The following is a 24,300-nucleotide window of genomic DNA, read 5'->3' as shown; positions in this document are numbered from 1 at the left end:
AAAATTGTAATCAACAGATTCAAAAGTTACAGAAAAATAAAGTTTTCTTTTCTTTGAATCAGGCTTTTTGGGGTTTTTTTTTTAAAAAAAATTTGTATAAATTACTTTTGCTTTCTCTTTGGTCGTCGCCCAGTTGGGAGACACCGGACAGGAAAAGTAATGCTCTTCTGTAAACCAATCACATCGGGGCTCTCATCAGACTAACCAATGAGAACAGCGTAAACCTTTAGCACCGCCCCGAGCGAGATAGGTTGCGCCGCACAGCCGAAAGTCACCTCTTGGTGTGGGTCAGAGAGGAGCTATTGACGGCTAGCAGCAGAGCTAATCTGGTCCAAGAGCCGCCGGGAGAAGGTCGACAGTAGGACAGCAGCATCCTCTCACAGCTTTAAACCTACCTGTGGTTTATTTACGTCCTACCCACGGACGAAAGCTTTTTAAAGTCCGTAGCTTTACAAGGACATACAACTGTCGAGCTAACCGTTTCGCGAGCTAGCTTCAGTTTCCTCTGAACATCCAGAACCATGGCTGCTCTTAGAGCCTCCTACCACCGCATCCTGGACAGGATCGAGCACATTCTGCCCGCCAAGCTGAGACCTCTGTACAACCACCCGGCAGGTAAATGCCCCGTCCGGCTCTTTCATTGGCAGCCTGGGTCTGGGTGTGTGTCTGTGATTGTGTCCCTGTGTGCAGCTGTGTGTGGAGGTGATGTGGTGGAGGTGGACACATTAGCTATCTGGACCGCATCCTCCAGAGAATAAACCACCAGTGTGTGCGTGGGCTTCATGAAAGTCACAGTTTTCCTGAGCCAGTGTTGATTCTGGAGACCCTAATCTGAGGGATGACATCCGATAAGCAGCTCAGTCTGAATCAGCTGAGTTTATGGAGTTAAAGTCTGGAGCTGTTGTGTTTGTTTTGGAGACAGGATTCAAAGGGAAGAACAGGAGAACATCTGAAGTTACTCAACATTTCAGCCACTCCTGATCGTGTTGGTTACTGGTTTGAATCCAGCAGACAGGGATGGTCTGATGGTCACATGTTCAGTCTGTTGACCCAACCAATTCTGGACTTTTGACACCAGTTTATTACTAACAGTTAGATCAGCTGTTAGATTTAAACTGGATCACATCCACATTGCAGTTAATCTAAACTCTCCAAAACATTCACAGAACACTCTGAAACAGAAACGACACAGTTTACCTTCATGAAGGCTTTATGTTGCATTAGGTTGGCCTCAGTGCATCAAATAAACTGAATTTTTACTTGTTTGAAGCTGTTAGAGATTAAGGAGAACCTGGATCCGATCCAGTCTTTGTTTTTCTACCAAAGGCTGCTGGAGTCAAGGGCAACTTTCTGAGCAGGTATGAAGGGGCGGAGACTGAAGCCAACTCCCTCACAGATGATTTGTGGTGACAGACGTCCTACTTTGTGTTTAGCCTGCATCAGTCCACACCAGCAGCTCTTCTTCTCAGGCCTGCAGCTCATTAGCTTCATGGCAGTCTTCTTCCAGTGAGCTGGAAGCTCCGAAGTTTCTGTTTTTTTGTCTGATCTGTTTAACCGCTGGAATGAATGCCAAGGGAGAAAAACCTCAGAGTAAAGCTGAATAATGGAGTAAAGAATCTTTTTGACACAGATCATGTACAGAGAATTAAAATGTAATTATTGGTCCTTTCTGTGGTAAACTCTGTAATTGTGATGCTGTTTCTGAACAAACTCAGATCCAATCTGGCATTTGATAATATTCATTCTGGAGAACAGATTCCAGCCAACCGGCTTTCTGTGTTTTCTCCCATTTTTCTTCCTCTTGCAATAAAAAAAATGAGAACGACCTAAATGACTCTGAGTGAGCCTACATGGGATTCAGACACACTGATGTCTGAACATCTGGACTCAGGTTTTATCTTCACATCCATTACAGTCTGTTACTGCAGAGGGAACACCTTGGAGAACTGTGACATGAAACTGAACAGTGTAGAATCTATTTACCTGCCAAATGTAACGTTTCCTTTTCATTGTAGGTCCAAAAACAGTTTTCTTCTGGGCCCCGATGTTTAAATGGGTAAGTGACGAGTCTCACATAGTCTAAACAGTAAACCTGTGCAGGTAAAAGTCGCTTTTAAACTAAAATGTGTCCATTAGCAAAGGTGAAGATCAAATAGTGAGTTTATGTGGGGGTAGGAGACATTTCTAGATGTGATGGAGTAAAGACGGTGTGTTTCTTCTGTCCAGGGTCTGGTGGTCGCTGGTTTGGCTGATATGACTCGACCTGCAGAGAAACTCAGTACCTCCCAGTCTGCAGTGCTGACAGCCACAGGTGAGGAAGGTTTTAGATTCATGAGAATGCATCACATTAAGACATGCAGTTATTCAGTTATTGTGTGATTTAAATGTTCCTCTGGAGGTGGAAGAAATAAAAACACATTAATGTGCCTCTATTTAATTCACAATTTAAATAATACAAGAGGTCCTCGATTTATGGCGTCCTCGACTTACAGCGTTTCATCAGAACTGGTTCCATGGAACTAGTTGATGAGCGGATGAATACGTCGTCACACGGCGCTATCAGACGGCTTTGTTTCCATTCTCTGGTTGTACTCCACCTTGGATTGTGCTACATTCACTGACTTTTTACCTTCATTATGACTCCCAGTGTGAGTCAGACTCTTCTGATGCTGGAAGAAAAGGAAAGCGTCTCCATGGAAGTGAAACTAGACAGAATAAAACGCTGGGAACAGAAACACCGACCAACATGGGTCACGTTGTAAAAACAGGTCAACATGTTCTGTTATCTTCTAGATCAGGGGTCGGCAACCTTTAACACCCAAAGAGCCATTTCGACCCGTTTCCCACAGAAAAGGAAACACCGGGAGCCACAAAATCCTTTTGGCATTTAAAATGAAGACAACACTGCATATATCGCTTTTTTACCTCTATGCCCTTGTTGGTCAGTCGTGATTAATTAATTACAAAGCCTCTAATTAGATTGATTCATTTTTTAAATTGTGTCCTTCCACTAATATGTATCTTACTTGGTTAATGTCATTTTTGCTCCTGGACCTCATATGTTACGTAATGCCAGCTGGAAATCAATATTTTGCGAATGTCTATTTAACTTGTAAAATCTATTTATCTTAAGCTAATAACTTTTCTTCGGTAAGTCGCTGCCCTGTTTTCCAAGACGACACTCCTCTGACTCTCTGACCTGCTGCCTGGATGCTGGACGTGACATCGATCCGTGTTCTCACGAGTAACGTCGTATTAACCCGACATATCAAAGAGTAGATACTGAGCGAGGCGTGCTTGCTGGTCTTTTAACTTTTATTATGACCACAACAATACTTAACACATACTCGTGGGTCTTTTACATTCAGCCGATCTACACGTGACTCGATGTCCGGCCACTTCCTGGTTCTGCCCCCGTGGCATGCTGGGTTATGGAGTTCTTCTATACAAAACACTCATTACAGCACAGGCTGGAATGAGTGTTTTGACAAAAATTACGACGTTTTATTTTGATGCTACAAGATCACCATAATCTCCAAATTTACAATTAAATTTTAAAAATTGACAATCTAAAATAAATTTTAATTAAATAGCCTGCTGATTATTTATTTTCCAAAGCTGCAAAGAGCCACAACAGAAAGATGAAGAGCCGCGGGTAGCCGACCCCTGTTCCAGTAAAATGATTCATACATGCGTGAAAGTCGTTGGTATTCAGGACTTTTCAGATCCATAGCTTGATGCATAAAACATCTTTTTTATATTTTCACCGGAGTTCAGACTTACAGAGAAAATCGACTTCCGCTGATCCATTTGGAGACAGCCGAGTCTTCTTGGTTTTAGAGTTTTCAGCCGCTCTTCCTTCCAGATCGCTTCCTGTTCTGACAGTTGCTAGATTAAAGTTTAAAAAGCGAGGATTGTGTGCATTTCTTCAGCTCTGCCTTCAGATGTGTTTGTTTATGTTTCAGTTCAGTGTTCTGAGAGAATCTGTGCTAAAGGTTGTCTGTTGATTCCACTTTTGCAATACGTTTCCTCAAACAAATGTTATCTGTTGCCTCTCTGTTCCAGGAGAACATTGAGGTGTTTGACCTTCTCTCTTGTTGTTGTCCTCCTCCAGGGCTGATCTGGTCCAGATATTCACTGGTTATAATCCCCAAGAACTGGAACCTGTTTGCTGTCAACTTCTTTGTCGGCAGCGCTGGAGCCTCTCAGCTCTACAGGATCTGGAGGTGAGCGTTTGTCCTGAGTTTACAGTAAAGAGTCTCACATGTAGCACTTGAAATGTGCTACCATTTAGTGGGCTAAGGCCTACGGAAAAGGTTCGGCTCTGGGAGCTGTGTGAGATTAGTGAACACGAGGCACACAGCAATGTGTTACCGATAACGTATTAAAAAATAATCAAGCCAAAACAGTTACCAAAATAATAGAACCAAACGATAACAGAAAGTCGGAATGAGAATAAATGAGTGAATCAAACATTCACCTGTAATTCAAGCGATTAAATCATAATTCAGCAGCTTCACTTTTAACAATTAAAAGCACCAGCGTTCAGTTCAACAGTTCAGTGAGTTTTAAATTCAGGTCAGTGTGGGTCCACTGGTGCCAGTGGGGTGAATCAGAAGATCTCATCCATGAGACGAGTCCATAACCAGACAAATCAAAACAAGGTGAAACAATCTAAGCAAGTCCTACCACACCAGTGGGGAGGGTATGAAGCTGTGAGGGGTGGTGAAGGGGTGAATCTAGCCAGCTGTTTCCAGTTTGTTCCAGGGTAGCTCGCCATCAATTCAAATCCTCCATAGAAGTCTAACCTGTTCAGCAGACAGGCTTCATCATCATCATCATCATCATATTTTCCATTAGCTGCTCACCAACGTTCAGGTGGTGACATCCAGAAGCAGGGTTCCACTGGTGAAGGCCTGTTAGCATTAGCATGATACTAAACAGCTTCCAACATGCTTAGCCAGAGTTTGAACTCACGTCCTCCTTAATGGTGTGGTTTCCAGAGATGAGTGGTGTGATCCTGTTGTTCAGGTTACTCTGTGTGTGACTGAATGAAGCTGATGTGCTTCAAACAAAGGAATGAGGTGGATTCCATGTGGGAGAGAGACTGCTGGTGATTGGTTCAGGTGTTGTGACAGTGAGGAGGTCCAGTAATGTGGAAGTGACTGATTGTGGCTGCAGGTGTCTGTTCATGTTGGAATCTTTGGCTGAATCCCAAACCCCCCCCTACACACTCCCCCTCCACTACCGAGTGTCACTCCAAAAGAAGTCACACTCGCAGCTGTGGAGGGCACCTATTATTGAAGGGGGAGGGTATAAATACGATCGTCAGGAATGGGACGCCCTGTCGCCTCACCGGAAAACGGAAGACGTCATCGCCATGGTAACAGAAAGACGCCTACTGTCATGGCTGTAGCGCTGTGGCACAGGTTGCAACTAACAAGGATCGCTGCTGCTTCCAGAAGACGAAAGCGTCCCACTTTTTTCACTCACATGTTTTCCAATCCTATTATCTGGCATTTCAAATCCAACAAATGAATGAATGAATTCTGTCAGCTGTGTTCAAATTTTAAGGTGTCAGGGGGTGCACAATTAAATCAAACGTCAGCAGAGAAGATTTGTTTCTTTTGATTTATCTTTTTAACACCACTCTTTGTGATGTTCTGTCAGTGTGAAAAAGGCGTGGGAGAAATAAAGGACGCATGTGGAACTCACATCAATATGTTGTTTCCTCCTCCATTTGGACGTTGCACTTCCTGAAAAAGTTGTCCAGAGTGAGCATCGATGCAGACTCGCTATTTAAGGGCTGAACAGTCCACTCCCCCTCCGCACTACGCGGTTTGGGACGGCCCTTAATATGGAGGACCCTCCACGGGAACGCGCAAACGGAGGGGTAGTGTGTAGGGGTAGTGTGTAGGGGTAGTGTGTAGGGGTAGTGTGTAGGGGTAGTGTGTAGGGGTAGTGTGTAGGGGTAGTGTGTAGGGATAGTGTGTAGGGGTAGTGTGTAGGGATAGTGTGTAGGGGTAGTGTGTAGGGGTAGTGTGTAGGGGTAGTGTGTAGGGGTAGTGTGTAGGGGTAGTGTGTAGGGATAATGTGTAGGGGTAGTGTGTAGGGGTAGTGTGTAGGGGTAGTGTGTAGGGGTAGTGTGTAGGGGTAGTGTGTAGGGGTAGTGTGTAGGGATAGTGTGTAGGGGTAGTGTGTAGGGGTAGTGTGTAGGGGTAGTGTGTAGGGGTAGTGTGTAGGGGCAGTGTGTAGGGGCAGTGTGTAGGGGTAGTGTGTAGGGGTAGTGTGTAGGGGTAGTGTGTAGGGGTAGTGTGTAGGGGTAGTGTGTAGGGGTAGTGTGTAGGGATAGTGTGTAGGGGTAGTGTGTAGGGGTAGTGTGTAGGGGTAGTGTGTCGGGGTAGTGTGTCGGGGTAGTGTGTCGGGGTAGTGTGTCGGGGTAGTGTGTCGGGGTAGTGTGTAGGGGTAGTGTGTAGGGGTAGTGTGTAGGGGTAGTGTGTCGGGGTAGTGTGTCGGGGTAGTGTGTCGGGGTAGTGTGTAGGGGTCGTGTGTAGGGGTCGTGTGTAGGGGTAGTGTGTAGGGGTAGTGTGTAGGGGTAGTGTGTCGGGGTAGTGTGTCGGGGTAGTGTGTCGGGGTAGTGTGTCGGGGTAGTGTGTCGGGGTAGTGTGTCGGGGTAGTGTGTCGGGGTAGTGTGTAGGGGTAGTGTGTAGGGGTAGTGTGTAGGGGTCGTGTGTAGGGGTCGTGTGTAGGGGTCGTGTGTAGGGGTAGTGTGTAGGGGTAGTGTGTAGGGGTAGTGTGTAGGGGTAGTGTGTAGGGGTAGTGTGTAGGGGTAGTGTGTAGGGGTCGTGTGTAGGGGTAGTGTGTAGGGGTAGTGTGTAGGGGTAGTGTGTCGGGGTAGTGTGTAGGGGTAGTGTGTAGGGGTAGTGTGTAGGGGGCGGTTTGGGATTCAGCCTTGATGTCTCTGATCTGTCACTTATCTGACCTCATTATCGCCACTGGAGCCACTTCATTAGTCACTTATAACCAGTAATGTAAGGATAAGTGAACAGTAGCTTTGTGTTTGCACTCAGCGCTGTATTAGGTTAATGTTTGAGCCCTGCTGCTGCAGTAAGTGTGAAACATAGAGCTTCATCTAACTGAACTCCATCCAGAGAATGAGCTGAAACATTAGACATAAAGAGGAAGACTAGCTGAAGGACTCTCAGGCCAGAAATAGTCAGAGGAACGCACCCATACATGTGATAAATGAATAAAGTGAGAGGCAATGAAGGAATGAAAACACATGGAAACTGTTAAAGCAGCTCAGACTGGCCCTCTGATATAAAGTGGTCTAATACACTCTATCCACACATTTAAGGTAAATAATTCTCTGTTTACACCAGCTGTTACATTTAATCAGTAACTGAACTGATAACTCTGATGTTGGCTCACTAAATATGAGTGTTTAAGACTCACTTAGTCCAGTCTGATGTGCAGTAAAACCACAGAATAATAACCTATAAATAACCACAACTCCTATTATTCTGTTCACAAAGTTATCTGTTCTATTCTTTTTCCTTTGTTTTAGTCAAAAAAAGGTTCACATTAAAGGAATTATGTTTTTACAAAACGTCATGAACAACCTGACATTTATGAAGAAAAATCAATTAATGTTCAGCAACATTATTTAAATGCACGAAAGATTTAGTCAGAGGTGTGTGGAACGGCATAATGTAGTATTTTACTTAAAAAAACAACAAAAACGAGACACAAAGCGACAACAGAACAGTGAACAGTCTAGTATTTTACTTTCTGATCCAAACAACCTGTCATGGTCTAGAAATGATTTTAAATTTATAGTTTTACTAATTTACAATCTGCAGTTAATGTCTTCTCTGGATTTGTACATTTTATAAAGTCGTCCTGCGGGCCGCACGTTGGACAGCCCAGATTTAGACAGAAATGAAACGGTTAATGTGGGAAATGATCAACAAAGTGGACCAGAAGCTTCATCACAAAGCTGCTTGAAAGTTACGTGGAAAAATGTAACTGAAAACCAACATCAGATCAATGAATGATTCGGTTACCAAGGCAACGCTGAGAAGATTATAAGAAGTCTGTGAATGTTTGTCTCTGCGTCGCTCTGTGGTAGACGGTTACCTGTCCAGGTGAAGCTTCAGCCTCAGTCAGCTGATAGACTCCAGCCCTCTAGTGACGATTAAACGGTGGATGGATGACTGATAAACTGGAAGACTGGATCTCGGCCGTGTGTCTTGTTGACTGCATATGAAGCAAATACTGGTTAGAATTTTAACGTGTTATTTTTCCGTGTTTCCTCCTCCAACAGGTACGAGCAGGATAAGAAGGCGGCGGCTAAAGAGGCTGCAGAGTCGTGAGGCTTCCTGCAGCCGGTGCTTCCATTGCAGTGAACTAAAGGGAGACTCTCATCATCTCCAGCATCCCACGTTGTCTCCATAACATCCATGCCATAACCTTTGTTCTACCACGTTAAGCCTGTTGTCCCTGGTGGAAAGAAGCACTTTTCCTTAAGTTTCAGATTTCCTCAGGGGTGTACTTCAAACCAACAACAAAAAAAGAACATTTTTAACACACTCTAGAATGGCGGTCATCAACGCACAAGTCCTGCTTGTTCAGCGAGTTCCATGATTGTACCGTGTTTAGTTTAACGTCAGGCTTTACATTTTATGCACTAGCTGGGGGGTTTGGCTTTCCCCGTCATCGTTTTGTTTTTTTGATGTAGCAATCAGTACCTCGAGCAAAAGATTCCCAAAAAAAGAATAAGAAGAAATGTAAGTTGGATCTGTGTTGAATGTGGTTTAAGGAATGTTTCCCAATGAAATAAGGATTGAAGGATGTCATCACATTTCTCTTTTAATTTGGTTAGAGTTCAGGTTTCTGTACTCAGCCATCATTAAATCACGAGTGATTAACGTGTAACGATTCCTTCCATCTTAATGCCTGAAGTGTTTTAATCTGTGTGAAAACAACCTAATTTATGATTCACTTCATTAAGATATTCTTTGGTCAAAGCTGTATAGAAGGATGCTGTTTTTTTGTAATTCTATATCAGGATTCCTGACATCTTTACCGCTGGTACTGACACGTCCGTATGATCAGAACCTTACCGTCAAAGACTGCTTATTCTTAGGAAGGTGTTTTATATTTTTTTCTGTGTAAGAATAACACTTTCTTTGACATGTTCCCACCATATTTATTCAGCATAATCCAATGAGTAACGTAGCAATAATTGGTCTTTTCACGTAATCTGCTGACTGTTTGAACAAATGGCACTTTTAGGGTTGATCGTGACGCTGTGGCTCTGTAATGGCTGTAATGCTAATAAACAGTTTAACACCTACAGCGGCTTTACAGAACATTATTAGACTTTTAATCTGTGGTTTTTACACACATCAGCCTGCTTGTTGGTTTGACGGAGCCTGAAAACTGTTGGAGTTTCATCAAGTGTGAAAAATGACAATTTTTAGCATTTTTAGAGTTTGACCAAGACGAGAGATGAAAAATGTAAATATGGAGTTTAAATTTTTCCCCTCAACTTTCTCACAGTTGAAGCACAAAACCACCCTGTAAGACCCAAATATAGAAAAAATATAATATATAAACCCAAATACTGAAAGAAATAAAACTAAAAATATATAAACCTAAACATAGAAGAAAATGAATATCTGCAAAATATATTTAAAAAAATAAAAGTGATGTATTTCTGCAACAGGTTTTTTTACAGGGTTAACAGAAAATTAATCATTAACATCATTTACAGGCAAAAATACCATCATTTCCTGAACTTATTTGTATTTTTCTCTGATCACATCACCTGCATTTTAAACCGTTTTCTAACTTTCACAATAAATGCTATAATAATGTCCACGGCCTGCTGGCAGCACTGCAGGAGTTTCAGGTGCATGAGTGGAATATTGTCTGTCAGTCCTGAACAGGAATACCAGCAGTTAATGCAGGAGGCTTGGATCAGCTCTATTTGTGTCCGTAGATCAGCGCCAGTGTTTCCAGTTCAACCAGTAAACCTCTGGGGCAGCTTCAGTCAGGAGACAACATGATCGGCCTCCTCTGTTCACTACAGAGCAGAGCTGCTGAAACTGTTTTCCACTTATTTGTATTATTAGATATCAAAGCTGTAAACTGGTTTTATCACCATGTTTGAACAGCCTGGTCTGCCTTTTAATGTGAACGGCTAACAGATAAAAACTGATGTAACGTTTAGCAGTTTGATAGCAGAGAGGGATCACCTGGACCAGTTTAAATCTGCTGTCACAGCGTTCATCAGCCTCATTTAGCTGTAGCTCAGTCTGACCATTTGGGCCACGTGGGAAACATCGTACACGCAGATTCCAGATTTATGCAATTTTTGTAAAGTAAATCAGAAAAGAAATTTAATTCTGGGACTTTTATGGGAATTTACTGAAATTTTCTGGGAATTTTACAGGAATTTTATGGCAGTTGTACGGGAATTTTCCTGAAATATTATGGGAAGTTTCCTGCAATTTTATGGCAACTTTCCATGAGCAGGAGGCTGGGAGAGGCAGAGGTCCAACACATGATGATCGAAGTGTTCAGGTGCAGGATGGGAGACCTGACTGTCGGAAAAGTGTGAAAAAACACCAGTCTGTCCCAAAAATCTGAACTTAACTCTTACAGTTAAGAGACTAGAAGCATATTTGTAAATCTGTATCATCTCTCATTCTGTTTGGAAATCATGATTCACATCAGTGATGGTTTACCACAAAACTTTATTCACAACCTTTAACAACGAGCCAGGCTCAGCGCTTTCCACCAACGCGCGGTGCGTTCACCTTCATGGGCTTAGCGATCTTGGGCTTCTGTGCCGTCTTGGCGGCAGCCTGAGAGGAGAAAGACGTTAGGTTTGGTTTTCTATAATTTAGAACTGAAAATCAAGTTACTGAATAACTGAGTGGAGCCAGTATTCTATCTCACAGCTTGGTCTCTGGTTATCAGGTTTTAAAGCTGCTATAAACATCTCTAGTGATTTTAGAACACCACATCTCACCTTAGCGCTTGGAGCTGCAGGCTTCTTGGCTGCCTGCTTCGCCTTCTTGGCCTCCTTGGCAGCTCTAAGAATTAGAAGAGGAAATAAAGTCAATGTACAAGAGAGAAAAATAGATATCCTCTGATCTATGTGCCATAATGTTGTTTGATATCAAACACTGTCCACTCTGCAAGAAACTCTTTAGTACATAAACCATGCATGGACAAACTAACTACAGAAAGGCATTCTGAGCCAACACAGGAAGTCTAATCTTTGACACACTGACGTAAAGGTTCAGTAGTCTGTGGCTGGTTCACTTTCCAACTTCTGCTGGATCTGAAATCGTTTCCCTAAATTTACTACATGTTTAAATACGTTTAGACACAAAGCAGGAGTGTAATCGTTCATTTATCAGCCATTTTAAACAGTGTTTGATGACATTTAGAACTTTTGGATGCATATTTTCAGACTGACCTGATACTGAAATGATGTTTTCTTCAGTAATTTTCCCCAGAATAAATCATTTAAAATGATTCTATGATTTCACTAATTATGGGAACAACAGAGTCCACAGCTTAAAACACATCATAAAGATCCATGCTGGCGGATGAATGGGCTGGTTGTCCTCCTACCTGATGGCCTGCTCCCTCTGGGCCTTACGGACCTCGGGCTTCTGGTTCCTCTTGGCCATGATCTCAGCCAGGGAGGCCCCAGTGATGGCCCTCTGGAATTTCACTGCACGGCGGGTACGCTTCTTCGCCACCTCTTCCTGTCAAACCACAACAAACATCTGGTAATTTCTATCCAAGTGCTGTGCTTCTCATGTCCACATGGACTGGACCTGAACCACTCAGGGCTGCTCCTGGATCAGAACTGGCCTTTGAAGGACGACTAGGTAAAGTCAAGGTGTCTGTGACCTAATTCTACAAGAAATCTCTGCATTTTCCTGTATCACAACATATATATCATGTCTGATACATTGAAAAACAAATAAAAACTGCTAATCAAGGTGAACTGATATATTATTCTCAGTTTTTAGCATTTTGGAGCAGGTGGTTTTCCTTTGGGGCCGGCTAGAACTTCTATATGGGGCAGCAAAACATCTTCTATTTAAGATAAACCTTGATGTTTAGATTAAGAGACAACAGTGGGCTACAGAGTTTTACTCTGACGGAAACGTGTGGTTTAAGGTAAATGCTAGGTGGTAATAAATCAGTAAAACTGCCATCACTGATCAAAGTAAGACGACAAACTTCTACATTCAACTATTAAACTTTTCTAGAATAATGTTTTGAAGACATGAACTGTCGTCTACGTCTCCAGAGGTGCGTCTGTGATCATAATAGTTTAATAGCTAACCAACAGCCAAGAACAGCATGTTTCCACCTTTAATAAGTAAGTTTGTGTGTCTTCTGATTCCTCACCAACCACACAGAGTTTATCCATCTACATACTGAGTAACAGCAGTTTTTACTGTTGCTTTTAAAAGCTAATAAACCGAGGTCTCCCTGCAGCTACTGTACCTTGTGTCTGACAAATTAACTGTAAAGTTATTAATAATAGTAGAAATTAACTTTCTATAGTCTACCTTCAATAAAACAATGCTAGCGCAGTATTTTTAGCATCAAATACCCTGGAGTTTCCCTGAAATACTGGCTGTAATGGTGCTAAACAGTGTCGGTCTGTTGGAGAGTTTGGAGGCTGGCCAATGTGAGATGTCTGTAAAGACGTCAAGGGCCAGTACTATGATCTCCAGGTGTTCTATGGCTGCAGGTGTGGAGTGAGCACCGCTGCAAAGTCTGCAAAACACAGACCAGCAACAGCACATGACACGGACTAACACCGTGCACACCATTCACCCACAGCCAATCCCACGTGTAAAAGGAACAAGACCCAACAGAAGTACGGGTCTACCACAACTCTTCCTGTTTTAAAACCACTTCAGCAGTAAACTATGAGTAAAAATCTGACGCCAGTTTCATGAGCGACCAAATACGAGCACAAGAGGTAACGGACATCACCTGCTACCAATACCAGCATGTCCATGAGGACTTTACGATAAAATGGGTGCATGCATTTCGTTTCGTTGTCAGTCAGATAAACTAATTGCGGCTGCTACTTACAGACTGGCCCTTCTTGTGCTTGCGTCTGTACAGAACAGTCCAGTTGATCTGTCTGGGGTTCCTCTTGGCCAGGAAGGCAGACTCACACTTGGCGTTCAAAAACTGAAACACCTGACAGACAGAAGTAAAAGAGATTCAGCTAAAAAAACAGTTACACATTTGTGTCCAAAGGCTTTTCTTCATGCATTTACAACTCTCTTTGGAGATTTGACACTGACAAGAGCTGCTGTGTATTTGGAATTGTGCATCCAGTTTACACATGAGAAGTGAACAACTTTAAAAGCAAAACTATAATCTACTATAACACAATTAGCTAACTGCAAAGGTTATGATTTAGGATCTGTTATAGCAGGCTGTGCAGGAGTCATGCCACTGTCCTTGTTGGTCATTTTTGATTGCATCTGTGTATTAAAGCTCCATCACATTTTAAACTATTACATCATGAATACCGTAACCTGTATTGTAAACAGGTAATAATTTAGCACAAACATATACTCTAGTAAATAAGAAACCCAGACATTCAAAGTTTATGTGTGGATACAGCACATGTTTTTCCTGTATGTCTCAATGAAATGTTGGGTGGCAAATAATTGTTCATACAGAGTTTCCCAAAGCACAAGAAGATGTACACCAATGTTCTGTTCAACCACAATCCAAAGATATTTAGTTTACAATCATACAGAGGAAGGAAACCAAATAATCCAAAGTAGTTTAAATAAATCCACTGGACTTTAAGAAAGTTCCTTGAAGATGTTTCACCTCTCATCCAAGAGGCTTCTTCAGTTCTGAAGAACTGATGAGAGGTGAAACGTCTTCAAGGAACTTTCTTAAAGTCCAGTGGATTTATTTAAACTACTTTGGATAACCATGACCTGGATGAATGAGAACCTACACAAAAAACAAATAATATTCACATTTCAGAAGCAGAAATCATAGATGTTTGACCTTGTCCCTTTAACAGCACACTGACACAGATTAATCATTAATCAAAATAGTTGGGGACTGATTTAATCGTTGACAAGTCACTGAATCTTTCCTGATAAACTAAAATGATATGAAAGCTATCATTGAAGGCTCCAGGTCTCCTTAGACAGATTAGTTAAGTGACCTGAATATACGTTTTAGTGAAACCTGTCAACATTTTACAACTCTACAATAACAGCACATGATTACGATTTACAGTAAAAGTTATTGGTGCTAAGAAACTGCAAAACTGCTTGAAACCGAAATGTTTTGTTTAGTGGGTAAAAAAGTACTAGCAGCTAGGCTAGCAGCTAGCATTAGCATCAGACCGACTGGGCCTGTTTCAGAACCCGTAGTTTTAGTTAAACAATCGTTGTAGTGACTTTACAGTGAATATTTAGCATTTAGCCAGTAAATTCTAATCCACGCATTATCTAACTCAGCAGGTCAGGTCGGTGTCGGGCTTTGAGGGAACGTTACCTTTCCGTCTATCCTGGCGTATCGGCGGCCATGGCCGGGGTATATTTTATACCCGCTGAAACTGCACAACTCGACCCTGAAAACGACAAATATCACACGTCACTTAAAGAAAACGGTACGCATTTCATTTTAACGTTGATAGCGTCTCTGTAATGTTTATTTAAGAGGTAAGATGGCATTTGATAGTATTCTGTACACTCACTTCATGATGGCTACGAGAGGGCACAAAACCGGAAAGGAAGATGACGGACGCGGAAACTGAATTGGAAGACCGCAAATCGATATTTATGAATTAATAAACATCAAATATTTTTTATTCGATTAGAGTTTTGTTAATTACTTATGTGTTATATGACAACAAAAATATTTTAGATATTTTAAAAATATTTAATCAAGTGAATACTTTGGCCAATCATTACTGCGCCTACGTCACAATATGACGGTTGCCTAGTAAGCGAGTCAGCAACAGAACACAAGCCACTTTTTGCTTTAAAATGCGATAGTGAAATGCTGAAAGACACGCATGAACAGGGAAATAATTAAATAAAAATATTTAGCATCACTATTTTTTTAGTTAATGATATTAGCTAGCTTATTCCTTTCTTTGCCTGGCTGGCGGGTTTCCGCAACATAAGCGCGCTGCAGATAAATTGTAGTCTTTTCGAGGCCAACAAATAAGAGGCGGTAATGAGCGAGACGGTCTCTGTGAACTACATTTCCCAGAAAAATCTAGCTAACGCTGTTTGACAACCCGCTGACGCCTCTCGTCTTTCTCTGTGGAGTCTGCAGAGAGTTGTTAGCTAGCGTTCGGTGTCGCTTGGGCCGACAGGATGGGGGTATCAGATTTACAATTTGATATAAATGCTGGTAAGTAGGATTTTTGCTTGTTATGGTCAGACAAACAGCGACGTTTGGGGTTTGTTTAGCGGTAGCGCTGAGAGGTTGTTTGTTGACGTTAGCTGCATCATGACTGCCGTTAGCTTGTTAAGGTTACATGGAGACCAAAACATCCTGTGTCAGTCCTTTGGATCTCCTTCCTTTGGTGTCAGACTGAGAGATTGTGCTCTATATACTTTATAAAACCTTATATATTAAAATTAGATCGTGGCGTGTTTATGTTCTGTACGTCTTGGCATTAGATAGGAGAGAAATATATATTTGGCAGTATATGGACCTTTTTCTGCCCTCGGTGGTCCTCACTGATAGTCTCCTTTCGTCCCTTCAGATGTTATGGTCGTAGACTGGGACCAGCATATGATCATTTTTGTGTGACAGATCTTCAGATTTCATTATCCAGAATACTCTAATGTTCTGTACATGGGGTTATTTACAGCACTTGAACTAAAGCTCAGAGAGACGTATTAAATTGAGGAATGAAACTCAATGCCATCATGTTCCTCATCTTTCAAACTATACTCGCAGTCTCCTTCTCCTTTATCCTTCCAGGACCTGTGTTGGATCTGTCAGCCCGGGGTATGCAGAAGCTGGATCCCAATTTCATCTGCTCTGAGGACACTCACACTCTCATCTTGGACCGAAACAATATCATGAAGCTGGACCATCTGGAGAGAAGCCCTGGCCTTCAGCAGGTACGAGAGCCTTTGAGGCTTTGGTCAGTTGTCTCTCCTTTTACTTCCATGTTCACTATGTACAGTTTATTTTATTTGATAATTTTATTTGTAATCTGTGTCTTTCCTCTGCAGCTGTCTGTAGCCGGTAACCGTCTAGTGAGGATGATGGGGGTGTCTCGGCTGACGGAGCTCAGAGTCCTGAATCTCCCCAATAACAGTATCGGCTACATCGAGGGGCTGAGAGATCTGCCTCATCTGAAATGGCTCAACCTGTCTGGGAACAATATTAAGGTGACAAGAAAAATGCATAATGTCATTAATGTACAAAAACTGAGCCTGTGCATGATGGTAAATGTTGAACAACTTTTCACAGGTCATTGAGCAGCTGAACAACTCTGTCTCCCTTCAACACCTGGATCTGTCTGATAATAACATCAATACCGTCGGTGATCTGACTAAACTGGTGGCATTAAAGGTCGGTGTTGCTGAAACCTCAGAATGTGGACTTAAACAGAGATAACAGTAATGTTCTTTTGTGTATCATTGATTAATTTTCTGTCACATTTACAGACACTTTTACTTCATGGAAACAGCATCACAACGCTTCGTACCGTTCCTGCTCACCTGCCTGCCCATTTATCCATTCTGTCCTTGGCAGAAAATGAGATAAGGGATCTTAATGAAGTAATTATCTTTTCTTTTATTTCATACAGCAGCACTGATGTCAGTTTAAACTGCACTCAGAGTAATTATTATCGACTGACTTTAATCTGAATCCTCCACAGGTGTCGTACCTGGCGCCTCTTCATGAGCTGGAGCAGCTGTCCATTATGAGCAACCCTTGTGTGATGGCGACGCCCTCATTGCCAGGGTTTGATTATCGGCCTTACATCATGAGTTGGTGCCTGAGCCTGAAGGTCCTGGATGGCTATGTGGTGTCGCAGAAAGAAGGGTGTGTACATTGCTGCGCTGCCACAATTTACTAAAGCAGATTTATCAAAACATGAATAATACTGTGTGTAATTCTCACAATCACAGTCTAAAAGCAGAGTGGCTGTACAGTCAGGGTAAAGGCCGTTCCTATCGACCCGGACAGCATGTCCAGCTGGTTCAGTACTTGGCCACTGTTTGTCCTTTGACCGCCTCGCCAGCCCTGGAGACAGCCGAAGATGCCAAACTGGAGAAGATCCTGAGTAAGCAGAGGTATGAATCTAAATTTAGCAGTCCCGCCTCAACATATGAACCTCAGCAAACCAGTAACCATTTCATTATCATGGTAGCGCACGTCATTCTTAACTCTTTCTAGTAGAAACACCTTCTTCTCCAGAGCTGTTTCCTCCATCATACCACTACATCTTCTCCCTCCTTCTAACCAGCACACAAACATGCACAGCCCAGAGCTGGACTCTTACCCCCCCACAGCTCTGCTCTCAAGCAGAGACTCACTGATGGACGTTACTCATCTTAATGTGCAAAAACTATTTCATACCGAGCATTTTACTAGAATCTGACACTTTGAAGCACCGCATTGCATCAGATGTTTACACTTTTTAAATACTTGTGTATATATATATATATATATATATATATATATATATTTATGTGTGTGTGTGTGTGTGTTTTTAATGCTTGTTGTACTATTTGTTGTTTTTACTTTTTTTAAATGCCCACAAAGTTTCGTTGCAGAAATGCAATGACAATAAACATCCTTGAATCTTTGAAACTAGATTGTTTTTGACATTTTGTCTCAGGTTCCATCAGAGGCAGCTGTTAGAGGAGACCCGTGGAGGTTGTCCCAGTCCTCCCCGTCCAACTCAGCTGGATGTGGAGAAGCTCAGTCCTTCACATGCAGCCCCACAGGGGGGCGCTAGAGAGGTGGAGACCGTCACTGGACCAGCTGCTGCTCCATCAGGCCCAGAGACGGGTACGAGGGCTTTGCTGATCTTTGCTTCTTTCTGCCATCAGCTGTGATGTAGAACTTTGCTTTTCTTCATCCTAATCGTTCGGTTTGTCTGCTTTCATGTAGAGCCAGTGATGCAGTTTAACACCTGGGTGAGCTGTGATTCTTCTCATCCATCTCTGCCGGTACTTCGCAGCCCAAGGCTTGGAGAGGACCACATTTATTTAGAGGATGTGCAAACAGATGAGGACAAACTCAACACCAGCTTGCTGTCCTCAGAGTCCACCTTTCTGCCCCTCACATCTGATCTGGAGCCGCACACAGCCCACTCTGACAGCGAGGACGAAACCGAGACGTTTGAACCCGATTCTCTGGCTCCACAGCGACCAGCACAGCCCAGAAAGCTCAACACCAACAAGACGCATCATTCACCTCCAGCAGATAAGCACCAGAGGAAGGCTCTTGAAGAGGAAGTTATTTCTGTTGCCGCCAAAACGTCTGAATCACTGGGGGTTAGAGTTAGCACCCCACAGAATGATGAGGAAGCTTCCTCTGACTTTGGTCCAGCAGAGATGAAAGAAGCCCCCCAACAGGAAGAAGCTCATGAAGAAGCTCATGAACCCGCTGTGATGGAGGCAGACGGAGCAGCGGTTAAAATCCAGTCCTGGTGGAGAGGACACTACACTCGCTGCTGCCACCCCATGGCCAGAGAGGTCCGCAGCGAAATCCGCCTCCGCAGGATGCAGGACCACATCGTCTTCCTGTCTGATAAGTTGGACAGGTAAGGAACCCACAGCACAGGAAAAACCTTTCTGTAACTGTAACAAATCATTTTAGTTTGTTGTCTGTTTTAATTATGATGGATGTGGAAATCCTCATTTAATCCCCCAAATCCCAGAACCTGTCAGTGTTTTTTTTTTAAGAAATCACCAAAATTACACATTTTATCAGCCAGGAGCAGTCAAAACAGAAAGAATATTTGGATTTTCAACTGTTTGACAGTTCTTGAATGCATCGGCTGTCGTTTTGTGAAGAAAAATAACCACATCTGTGCTAAAAAATTATGGCACTTTATCAAAATCACTTTATTCAGTATGTCCCTTTCAAAAATTCACCAGATTCTGTAAAAAATATAATAAAATGCTGCACTTTTCAGCACAACTGAGATCAACAGTGTGACTGCAGGCTGTGAGCAGAATGGAGACAAACTCGACCTTTTAAAAGAAATGCGGCATGTTTTGAAAATACTTTATTACAGGAAAGCAGGTTGTTGGAAGATGGATTCAGAAAAATCTTTCTAAAGTTGATAGCAGAGTAGCTTCCTGTTAAAGGAGTATTTCTGTCCACTGTGTCCTTAGCGCTGCTCTGGGGGTTCATTTAGGTTCTGTAAAGCGTCTTGAGACAATTTGACCTGTAATTGGTGCTATTTAAATAAAACTGAATTGAAAATAGTTTGAAAAATGCGGAGTTTGTGAAGGTTGTAAAAATGTAAACGGGCCGAGTCAAACAGCCCATCAGTAGCATGTGGAGCTCCTTTTTTTTCCTAACGCTGGTAGCAGCTGTGGACACTTGAAAAAATGTCCATTATGTTTCATTTTTTAAAAATGATTGTAAAATAAATGAAAGAAATGGCATTATACCTGTGTAGTACTGCATGAAAAGACGTTGTTTAAGAGTTCTCCACTTCTGGACATGGCTCTGCTGTTTCTATACAGATACAGGACTAAATATTGCTGTGAAAAATGAGCCCGCATTGAGTAGAAATGCAGCAGGAGCAGATAGAATGGCAGGAAACTGCTCGATGTTGACAGGGCTAAGGACCAACTGTACGATGTGAATGATTTGTTTGCAGCGTGCAGAAGCAGTTTGAGGAGGAGAGGCTGCAGAGGCTGGTACAGGAGGAGGCTGTGAAGTTTCTGTGGAAAGAGGTCAGTAGTTGAAGCTGTTTATCGTTACCACACATCAGTCATTATGTACGTGATGATTTCTACAGATGTGCTCCAAACCAGGGGTGTCCAACATGTGGCCCTCTAGAGGGTCCAATCTGACCAATGGGATGACTTTGTAAAGAGTAAAAATTACAGAGAAGACATTAATTACAGATTGTAAATTTGTTTAACTATAAATTTATCATAATTTCTAGACCATGACAAGTTGTTTTGATCATCAAATTAAACACTAGATTGTTCTTTTGTCATTTTGTATTTCTTTTTTGTAATATTTTGTCTTGTTTTTGCGGTTTTTTTTGTCTTATTTGTTGGACTTTTGTTCTTTTGTTTGTCGTTTTATGTTTCCTTTTTGTCTCGCTTGTGTTTTTGGTCTTATTTATGTCAGTTATGTTTTGCTTTATTCGTTGTTTTTGACGTTTGTCGCTCAAAAACGTTCGTCATGTCTTCTTAATACATTAGTTTTGAGTTCTTTTGTTCAGACGTAGAATGATGCCACTAAAACAAAGGAACCGTTAAGAGTTGTGGTTATTTATAGGTTGTTATGCTCTGCTTTTACTGGTCTGGTCCATGTGAGATCAGATTGTTCTGAATGTGGAACCTGAACGAAGATGAAGTTGACTCCTCTGCTCTAAACGTTTCCTGTGTTCTTCATGTAGCTTCAGTCGATGCAGCAGTGGAAGCAGTCTGTGGAGCAGCAGCTGGCAGCCATCACCCCGGCTCAGAGCTCATCTCCTGGTCTTTGTCCGGCAGTCCCACCTGCTGCCTCCAGCACCTCCAACCCACCCAGCACAGACGTCTCCGTCCCAGACTCTGGCTTCCAGTCGACCAGCGACCAGCAGGCAGTGCAGGAGGACAGCTTCCTGAGCAGCGGGACGGCAGACTCTCTGAAGACGGTGCGAGCGCTGAGCCCAGTTCAGAGCTCTTTGGTTGCTGGTGGTGATGGGGTGGACAGTGCAGACTGCAGCCTGCTGGAACAGTACCTGTCCTCTGTGCAGCAGAGAGAGGAGGAGGCTGAAGAATCAGCCAGTGACAGAACAGAAACACCACAACTCTCCTCACCAGCTTCACCCAGCAGGAAAGCACCGAGCGACTGCCCCAAGCAGAACACAGCAGAGACCACTCCTGGCTCAGTGTGAGAGTCCTCACCTGGTGCACACCTGTACAGAACTACTGAGTGTATGTAAACGAGCACACAGCGTAGGAGTGAGACGTCACTCCCTCTTGAGACTTTGACAATTGCACTCATCTTGACTACTGACCCAGATCTCATAAAGTCTCAGTTTGTCAGGACTGAACCCAGAGCAGGCTTGAAGCTCCACCTTACTGTGAATGTAACTCCACTTCTTGGACCTGTTCTGTTATTAGCACACATTTCTCTGTGTAAAGACGATGATTGTGACGTAGCTTCAGAAGGTAATGTGAAGGCTGTTGTTTTATGTTCCAGGTTCCTACCTCTGCTGATGAAAACAAGCGTGTTCTAACCTGTTCTATTTATCTACATATATGTGTGATAAACTACAGTTATTCAGATGAAGAGATGATGTGTTAAATGCAACAGATATGCTAATGCTAAACTGACATACAGAGGCAATGGATGAGCCGTTTTATACCAACTTTAGCTTCAGGTCATTACCTGATTAACAAAAGAATGTTGTAGCATCCTGATGAAAAATGTAAATAAATCTGCAATTATACTTTTCTAAATATTCTTATTTGATTTTTTGTTGTTTCCGAGTATTGTAAAAGTATGACTGCGGCTAATTTTGACAGGAGCATCAAAGGACAGTTGCATTTTGTGTCTGTAGATTACAGGTGTTCGTTACAGGGATCGTGAAATGGATTGCAGCCGTTTTTAACTCAGTTCAATTCAATTTTATTTATATAGCGTCAATTACAGTCAAATCATCTCAAGACGCTTTACAGAACCCATATGCCTGACCCCCAGAGCAGCCCAAAGGAGACAGTGGCAGGAAAACACCCTTTTAACAGGGAAGAAACCTCGAGCAGAACCCGGCTCTATACACACGTGGACAAAATTGTTGGTACCCCTCAGTTAAAGAAGGAAAAACCCACAATTCTCACTGAAATCACTTGAAACTCACAAAAGTAACAATAAATAAAAATTTATTGAAAATTAAATAATCAAAAACAGCCATTACTTTTGAATTGTTGATTAACATAATTATTTAAAAAAACAAACTAATGAAACAGGCCTGGACAAAAATGATGGTACCTCTATAAAAGATTGAAAACTATTTGACCAGAGTGACATGATTAACTCAGGTGTGTCATTTAATTGACATCACAGGTGTTTCCAAACTCATTATCAGTCAGTCTGCCTATTTAAAGGGAGACAAGTAGTCACCCTGCTGTTTGGTGAAAAGGTGTGTACCACACTGAACATGGACAACAGAAAGCGAAGGAGAGAATTGTCCCAGGACATCCGAAAAAAAATGATAGACAAACATCTTAAAGGTAAAGGCTATAAGACCATCTCTAAACAGCTTGAAGTTCCTGTGACAACAGTGGCTCATATTATTCAGAAGTTCAAGACCCACGGGACAGTAGCCAACCTCCCTGGACGTGGCCGCAAGAGGAAAATTGATGACAAATTGAAGAGACGGATCGTTGGAATTGTATCCAAAGAGCCCAGAGCAACCTCCAAAGGAATTAAAGGTGAACTCCAAGGCCAAGGTACATCAGTGTCAGATCGCACCATTCGTCGTCGTTTGAGCCAAAGTGGACTTCATGGGAGACGACCAAGGAGGACACCACTGCTGAAAAAAACTCATAAAAAAGCCAGACTGGAATTTGCAAAAATGCATGTTGACAAGCCACAAAGCTTCTGGGAGAATGTCCTTTGGACAGATGAGACCAAACTGGAGCTTTTTGGTAAGGCACATCAACTCTATGTTCATAGACTCAAAAACCAAGCATACGAAGAAAAGAACACTGTCCCTACGGTGAAACATGGAGGAGGCTCAGTAATGTTTTGGGGCTGCTTTGCTGCATCTGGCACAGGGTGTCTTGAAAGTGTGCAAGGTACGATGAAATCTGAAGACTATCAAGGCATTCTGGAGAGAAATGTGCTGCCTAGTGTCAGAAAGCTTGGTCTCAGTCGCAGGTCATGGGTCTTCCAACAGGACAACGATCCAAAACACACAGCCAAAAACACCCAAGAATGGCTGAGAGAAAAGCGTTGGACTATTCTAAAGTGGCCTTCTATGAGCCCAGATCTGAATCCCATTGAACATATGTGGAAGGAGCTGAAACATGCCATTTGGAGAAGACACCCATCAAACCTGAGACAACTGGAGCTGTTTGCTCATGAGTGGGCCAAAATACCTGTTGACAGCTGCAGAACGCTCATTGACAAATACAGAAATCGTTTAATTGCAGTGATTGCCTCAAAAGGTTGTGCAACAAAATATTAAGTTATGGGTACCATCATTTTTGTCCAGCCCTATTTCATTAGTTTGTTTTTTAAAATAATTATGTTAATCAACAATTCAAAAGTGATGGCTGATTTTGATTATTTAATTTTCAATCAATTTTTTTTTATTGTTACTTTTGTGAGTTTCAAGTGATTTCGGTGAGAATTGTGGGTTTTTCCTTCTTTAACTGAGGGGTACCAACAATTTTGTCCACGTGTGTAGGGGGGACCCATCTGCCTGCTGGCCGGGGGGGTTGAGAAGGACAGAGGAGGGCAAGGGGGAGGGATGGGAGAAGAGGGAGGGGTGGGAAAGCAAGGAAAACACAACACACATTTGGATACATGCATGACAGGATATGTGACACAGACAAAGTATAAGCTAACATTGAAAACTGACTCATAGTTTACTCTGATGATGTACGGCTCTGACATTAAACATACTCCATATATAGCTAGCACTAAAATTCAAACAGTATGTAAGTTAGCATAACAGTATAGTGAAGGCGATGCAGAGTTGACTGGTGGAAAAAGGGAGTTGGAAGCAGAGGGCTGGAGGAAGGTCAGCAGCAGCATCCCACAGTGGACATGATGGAGACTGGACCAGCTGGTGGAACATCAACCGCAGATCTGAAGCATCCAGCTCTGGGACCAGGGACACTCGGAGAAATAGCACAGGGGGAAACAGAGTGAATGTACTGCAATAACGGTATACATATTAAATGTAAAGGTAGATAGAGAAGGGCTCAGTGCGTCAAGAACAGTCCCCCAGCAGCCTATAGGCCTATAGCAGCATGACTAGAGGCAGAACGAAGGGACGTCCAAGTATTCTAGACGCTGTAATAAAATGTTGTGGTCGATTGT

The 24,300-nt window shown here is 42.6% G+C and overlaps 3 protein-coding genes and 1 non-coding gene across 5 annotated transcripts in view; 2 read left to right on the top strand and 2 right to left on the bottom strand.

Moving 5' to 3' along the window:
• Positions 1–253: 253 nt before the first annotated feature.
• mpc2b (mitochondrial pyruvate carrier 2b) lies at positions 254–9,358 on the top strand. The gene is made up of 5 exons (XM_022202752.2): positions 254–615; positions 2,016–2,056; positions 2,227–2,311; positions 4,115–4,226; positions 8,327–9,358. The coding sequence occupies exons 1-5, from the start codon at positions 522–524 to the stop codon at positions 8,373–8,375; spliced, it is 381 nt and encodes a 126-aa protein (XP_022058444.1). The 5' UTR covers positions 254–521; the 3' UTR covers positions 8,376–9,358.
• A 1,385-nt stretch (positions 9,359–10,743) lies between these two features.
• rpl24 (ribosomal protein L24) overlaps positions 10,744–24,300 on the bottom strand; it is a 36,129-nt gene continuing 22,572 nt past the window's right edge. Inside the window, exons 1-6 of one of the 2 annotated variants that reach the window (XM_022202751.2) lie at positions 14,789–14,853; positions 14,587–14,662; positions 13,144–13,254; positions 11,653–11,789; positions 11,042–11,105; positions 10,744–10,874 (exon numbers count right to left, since the gene is read on the bottom strand). In XM_022202751.2, the coding sequence (XP_022058443.1) occupies positions 10,794–10,874; positions 11,042–11,105; positions 11,653–11,789; positions 13,144–13,254; positions 14,587–14,662; positions 14,789–14,793 (474 nt within the window). In that variant the 5' untranslated portion in view covers positions 14,794–14,853 and the 3' untranslated portion in view covers positions 10,744–10,793. Of the gene's footprint in view, positions 10,875–11,041; positions 11,106–11,652; positions 11,790–13,143; positions 13,255–14,586; positions 14,663–14,788; positions 14,854–24,300 lie in introns of those variants that run through there. The other variant, XM_051959459.1, reaches the window with a different exon arrangement.
• Positions 12,701–12,880, bottom strand: LOC127537316 (small nucleolar RNA SNORA23). Its single transcript, XR_007946909.1, has one exon. It is a non-coding gene; the product is annotated as a small nucleolar RNA SNORA23 (small nucleolar RNA).
• Positions 15,315–21,710, top strand: cep97 (centrosomal protein 97). Its single transcript, XM_022202750.2, has 11 exons — positions 15,315–15,453; positions 16,033–16,175; positions 16,290–16,448; positions 16,531–16,632; positions 16,728–16,841; positions 16,943–17,109; positions 17,196–17,360; positions 17,909–18,081; positions 18,184–18,838; positions 19,910–19,985; positions 20,663–21,710. Exons 1-11 carry the CDS (start codon positions 15,417–15,419, stop codon positions 21,140–21,142), a joined length of 2,271 nt encoding a protein of 756 aa, XP_022058442.1. The 5' UTR covers positions 15,315–15,416; the 3' UTR covers positions 21,143–21,710.

Source organism: Acanthochromis polyacanthus, chromosome 14 (genome assembly GCF_021347895.1).
Source record: "Acanthochromis polyacanthus isolate Apoly-LR-REF ecotype Palm Island chromosome 14, KAUST_Apoly_ChrSc, whole genome shotgun sequence".
NCBI classification, from domain to species: domain Eukaryota; kingdom Metazoa; phylum Chordata; class Actinopteri; family Pomacentridae; genus Acanthochromis; species Acanthochromis polyacanthus.
This window is presented reverse-complemented; position numbering and strand designations above follow the sequence as displayed.

What these genes read in the sequence shown, in the direction of transcription:
- mpc2b (XM_022202752.2), top strand. Translation starts at nt 522, where the DNA reads ATGGCTGCTCTTAGAGCCTCCTACCACCGCATCCTGGACAGGATCGAG. An exon ending in TGCAGTGCTGACAGCCACAG is followed by an intron (nt 2,312 to 4,114) that starts GTGAGGAAGGTT and finishes GTCCTCCTCCAG; the next exon opens with GGCTGATCTGGTCCAGATAT. An exon ending in CAGCTCTACAGGATCTGGAG is followed by an intron (nt 4,227 to 8,326) that starts GTGAGCGTTTGT and finishes CTCCTCCAACAG; the next exon opens with GTACGAGCAGGATAAGAAGG.
- cep97 (XM_022202750.2), top strand. Translation starts at nt 15,417, where the DNA reads ATGGGGGTATCAGATTTACAATTTGATATAAATGCTG. An exon ending in TGTCTGGGAACAATATTAAG is followed by an intron (nt 16,449 to 16,530) that starts GTGACAAGAAAA and finishes AACTTTTCACAG; the next exon opens with GTCATTGAGCAGCTGAACAA. An exon ending in CTGTCTGATAAGTTGGACAG is followed by an intron (nt 18,839 to 19,909) that starts GTAAGGAACCCA and finishes ATTTGTTTGCAG; the next exon opens with CGTGCAGAAGCAGTTTGAGG.